The sequence below is a fragment of the Montipora foliosa genome, unplaced genomic scaffold (assembly GCF_036669935.1).
Source record: "Montipora foliosa isolate CH-2021 unplaced genomic scaffold, ASM3666993v2 scaffold_446, whole genome shotgun sequence".
NCBI lineage: Eukaryota > Metazoa > Cnidaria > Anthozoa > Scleractinia > Acroporidae > Montipora > Montipora foliosa.
The window spans coordinates 470001-475000 of NW_027179752.1; the positions used below are offsets into that span (position 1 = coordinate 470001).

At 38.3% G+C, this 5000-nt stretch overlaps 1 protein-coding gene across 4 annotated transcripts in view; it reads left to right on the plus strand.

Moving 5' to 3' along the window:
- Positions 1–5000, plus strand: part of LOC137989204 (fibronectin type III domain-containing protein-like) — an 88545-nt gene that overhangs the window by 76740 nt on the left and 6805 nt on the right. For 2 of the 4 annotated variants that reach the window (XM_068835054.1, XM_068835058.1), the window contains 2 exons: positions 502–567; positions 4425–4490. In XM_068835054.1, coding sequence (XP_068691155.1) covers positions 502–567; positions 4425–4490 — 132 coding nt within the window. The remainder of the gene's footprint in view (positions 1–501; positions 568–4424; positions 4491–5000) is intronic. The other 2 variants (XM_068835056.1, XM_068835055.1) reach the window with 1 other exon arrangement.

Consider the following 5000-nt stretch of genomic DNA (forward strand, 5'->3'; position numbering starts at 1 on the left):
CGTATGAGCAAAATGAGGAGACAGAGAGGGAGGCTCAAGGCGTTGGCCGGGATATGTTATGTCCACGAAAGTTATTTTTAGACGAGCGGAAGTCTTTGTTCTAGGGGAAGTCTGTCTTCCGAGACGTCCGCATGCAGTCTTTTTTCGCTCTCAGGTTCTTAGTGAAAAGAGAAAATGATGGCGCACGTGGAAGGCTGATGAATATGTATTTTCTTTCAAACATCGGACCGAGGTTGGCCTGCATGCGGACGTCTTGGAAGACTTCCGCTCGTCTAAAAATAACTTTCGTGGACATGACATATCCCAAGGGCTAGACCGGGAGCCTCCTTCTCTGTCCCCTCATTTTCTCTTGGTATGAGTAATTGTTTTCCTCTCAGCTGAAGCGACCGGCCAAAAATAGGATTTACCAGAAATTAAAGGAGAAATTTAACGGTATAGTTTTGTCTTCAAGCAAGAATATATTGTATATTTTAGTGACTTAAACATTTTGTTTGAATTCAGAAATTTCAACCACAAATGAAGTCAATGACAGTACAACTTCTTCTTCGATTCCCGACTTAACGACAGGTTAGTGGATAAAATTCCATAAAGTTAACAACAATAACAATAAAAAAGTAGCTGTTATTCATCGTGCTGAAGTACAATAATAATAAAGTATTCTCGTTTGTCGACCTCATTGCCTGATGAAGACTACCAGTATGCATTCGAAACGTCGCGATCCACATCACAAGTCAAGACAAACGAGAATATTTTTTTTAAAAAGCTGCTTTATTGGTCAAAACCGGCAGGTAGAAAAACTTAAATATTTGAAACTTATAGCTCCCTTCCCTATTTGTGAAAATCATTAAAAGTGGTCAACGAGAAATCTACGTGATTTCATAGCATTTAGTATGTATAGAAAATAGTGAACGCGAGTGCACTTCGTGATTTATGGGAACGAGTGATATTTGCGCGCTAGCCACGTAGCTGAGTGCAATTTGAAAGGGTGGCCGAACACAGTTTTCGCGCGCGCTCTTGCTAACGCAATGCAGCGCGCACGCCAGGATTGCAAAAAAAATAAACATGGCTTCAATAAAGCAATCATTTTATTTGCTCAATGCTTCCGCTAGCTGTACTATTTTTCCTCATAATTAAACAAAGTGTTTGATGGTTTTAGTCTTTTATGAGAAATGTATGTTAGAAAAAGTAACGATGCGAAGAACTCCGCAAATTCACAGATTGTTGCCGAAAGAACCCAGCTAAATGCATCGCATGCGTAGTAAGTTAAAAAGTTTCGATTGAATGCGGAATAGCTTTCTCTGAAATACGCCTATGTCTCGACAGTCACTCGTTAGAATTTATCGAAATATGGTACGAAAATACTTTAATAAATAAGTAAGTGGAGTATTGAGAAAATTTGAACTTCAACAGAGGAAATTCTAGATATTCCAGTGAACCACCAACAAGGGATAATTAAAGATCTCTCTGTCAAATTCTTGTTCGAATAGTGTTAACTTGTGAGCATCCTTAGAAGTTTGTTGCATGCAAATTAAAAAGAAAATTTAACGACCAGATTTTCTGCAAATAAACAAAACCGATTTTTAAGGCCTGTTTATATTTATTCAAGTTGCCATGGCAACGGCAATACGTCAGCTTAACTGTCAAAAAACCGAAGTTCGTGTTGCTAACTTGCTTACTACCATTTTTGGCGAACAAAGGATGAAGGGTTTTAGGGAAAAAGGTAAATGAAACATAGGTATCAAAAACTGTGTTCAGCCACCTTAAAACATCACGAGTGATCATAAATCACTTAAACGCAAATTCATTACGGTTTTTAGTTAGCTTGGACCACAAGATATTTCAAGGAATATTTCCTGTATTTTACAGAATTAAAGGGTAGTAAGATTAGCTCGTTTCAGTAAGTTCTCATATGAGTCCGTCTTGCTATTGAATGCAATTCTTGGAGCTCTCTCCTTTAGTCTTTCAACTTTGCGTTTGTCTCATAAACACGTTTACGGCAAACGCGCTTCAAGTTGACTTAGTTTTCTTTTAATCCGTAAGTAGATCCAACAGAAAAATAGAAAACAAAAGCAAAAGTTTTAATAATTTGGCAAAACGTGTTTCTGAACTGAAATTGTTTCAGTTGCTTTCATCATGGTGTTTGTATTGCAACGTTTTACATCATGGTCGCAACGTGCTAGGAATACCGTCGTTTAAAACGACGGTATTCCCAGCAAGTGAATAGTCATTTTTGGGGAAAATTGTGGTACTAAAAAGCCTAATTGTTTCAAGCTGGTGTATTTGCTCTCCCCTTTACCTACAAATGAACAAGTGTTGGATGAGGTAAATAAAGTTTATTTAACTTTCTTTGATACGGAAAATTAAAAGGAGGATTATGATTAGTGACTACGGAGACTGTTTTGGAGTTTCCTCCCATTTTTGGGAAGGTTGATCAAGTATTGATAGTTGATGGCAAAATTGTCATTTTAAGATACAAGAAATTAACAATTTTGGAGTATGTCAACCACTTGAATGTTTACAAAGTTTTAGAAGAAAATGAAATGGCTTGTGTAAAGCAAAAGCAACTGCAAGATTTTCACCCCTTAAATCTGTACAAGAGCTTTGGTAGGTTTGCTCAGCACTTGTTTGTCATTTTGCGGTACAGGGTGGACTGCTTGTAAAAAAATCATTGTGGAGTGTACACTCTTAGGACCAAGGGGTTAGCACTGTACCTCTGACTCCATTTGGTCATTTTTCTGGTTATTGCCTGTCAAATCACTCCTCATATACCTTGTGCAAATTAATGTCGCACTTCTTACTGCAGATCAATGGATGTTTCACAACTTACTGTAATATTTTATTGACAATGTTACAAAATTTGAATGCTTGTAAATGTTTGACTATAGCATTCCATTTTTAGCTCTATACAGTGAAGAAAAAAATGTTAATGAGATTTTACCATATTATCTGCACCCAGAGATACTGAACACAAAGTAAAGTTCTCTTGTTAAACTTAACTTAACTTAACTCAACTTAACTTTTTTGATTAAGTGATGTTTGTGGAGCTGGTAGGGATAAGTGGTAAGTGGTTGGGTAAGTTGTTCCGTTTTAGGGACAGTGGTATGTACAGTTGATCAGTAATGACACGAAGTTGGATATATTGACGACTGTATGTTAGGCAACTATATGGCTTACTGGCACGAAGTATATACCACGAACAAGATAAATAGGCCACTTTGAAAAATACCATAATACTCTTTGTTTGTCCCCCCAAATTTTGCATAAGCAGTGTTTCCAGTTTCTCTTGGGACTCACAATGGTCCCAAGAGAATACAAAAACAATGCTTGTGCAAAATGTTGGCGGATAAACAAAGAATATTATGGTATTTTCCAAAGTGGCCTATATAGCAAACCATCACGTGATCAGAGTTGCTTTGATGGCTCAGTGGGAGCTTACTCGCTCCCCGCAGGGAGCGTGGCCCGAGTTCGAGGCGCGATGGTTCTGGTTGTATCATACGGGATTCTTATCGACGGGTAATCTACTATCCCTGGGGTATGCACATTTGTGACTACGATGAAAAGTAAAATAAAAACTGAACTGGATTATTACCGTGGTATGCATGGTATGCATCCCACGTAATGAAAGTAACAACCATTGTATAGTGATAAATACCTTTTATTAACCGAGTTTGAGGGATATCTTTGAAGGAAACTGAGAAAGGGGAATCCGGGGTAAGAAAATAAGGAACGGGGAATCTTTAAAAGCGGAAGTCGAGTTTGAGAGCCGCACTAAGGGTCAGGACCCGAATGGGAACGGAACACAAGGGACATAAATGCAACTGAAAAAACCTCTAACTTACAATGTGGGTAGAGAAAAATGATCTTTGAATGTAGCGAACCATACTGTAGAATACGGAGCACCGAATTAGCCAATGATAGCGCGCACAATTTTACAGGCATGATATTAAATGTAATTTGTGGTAATTGCAAATTAGCATAAATTTCTATTTAGCCGGCACGTATCAGTGGCCCGGTGAGCCGTGTTAGGAGCGCAGTGGTTTGTGGGATTTAGATTTGCAGTTTCCGGGTGTCAATTGGCAAATATGTTGTTCGGTCAGCCTTCCCTGCGTGCACAAGTCCAGTTTCGTTTATTGCGATATTGCGCTGAAAAAAATGTTTTGTGCCTTCGTTAGGCTGTACATGAGTAATAGTCTTTATTTACATTGTAAATAGTGCTTTTCAATTAGAATACCATAGAGCCCCAGGGTTCACACCACTGCGCTGTACGCTTGCTACGTATGAGTAATTGTTTTCCTCTCAGCTGAAGTGACCGGCCAAAAATAGGATTTACCAGAAACTAAAGGAGAAATTTAACGGTATAGTTTTGTCTTCAAGCAAGAATATATTGTATATTTTAGTGACTTAAACATTTTGTTTGAATTCAGAAATTTCAACCACAAATGAAGTCAATGACAGTACAACTTCTGCTTCGATTCCCGAGTTAACGACAGGTTAGTGGATAAAATTCCATAAAGTTAACAACAATAACAATAAAAAAGTAGCTGTTATTCATCCTGGTGAAGTACAATAATAATAAAGTATTCTCGTTTGTCGACCTCATTGCCTGATAAAGACTAGCAGTATGCATTCGAAACGTCGCGATCTACATCACAAGTCAAGACAAACGAGAATACTTTTTTTTAAAAGCTGCTTTTGAGGTCAAAACCGGCAGGTAGAAAAACTTAAATATTTGAAACTTATAGCTCCCTTCCCTATGTGTGAAAATCATTAAAACTGGTCAACGAGAAATCTACGTGATTTCATAGCATTTAGTATGTATAGAAAATAGTGAACGCGAGTGCACTTCGTGATTTATGAGAACGGGTGATATTTGCGCCCGAGCCACGTAGGTGAGTGCAATTTGAAAGGGTGGCCGAACACAGTTTTCGCGCGCGCTCTTGCTAGCGCAATGCAGCGCGCACGCCAGGATTGCAAAAAAATAAACATGGCTTCAATAAAGC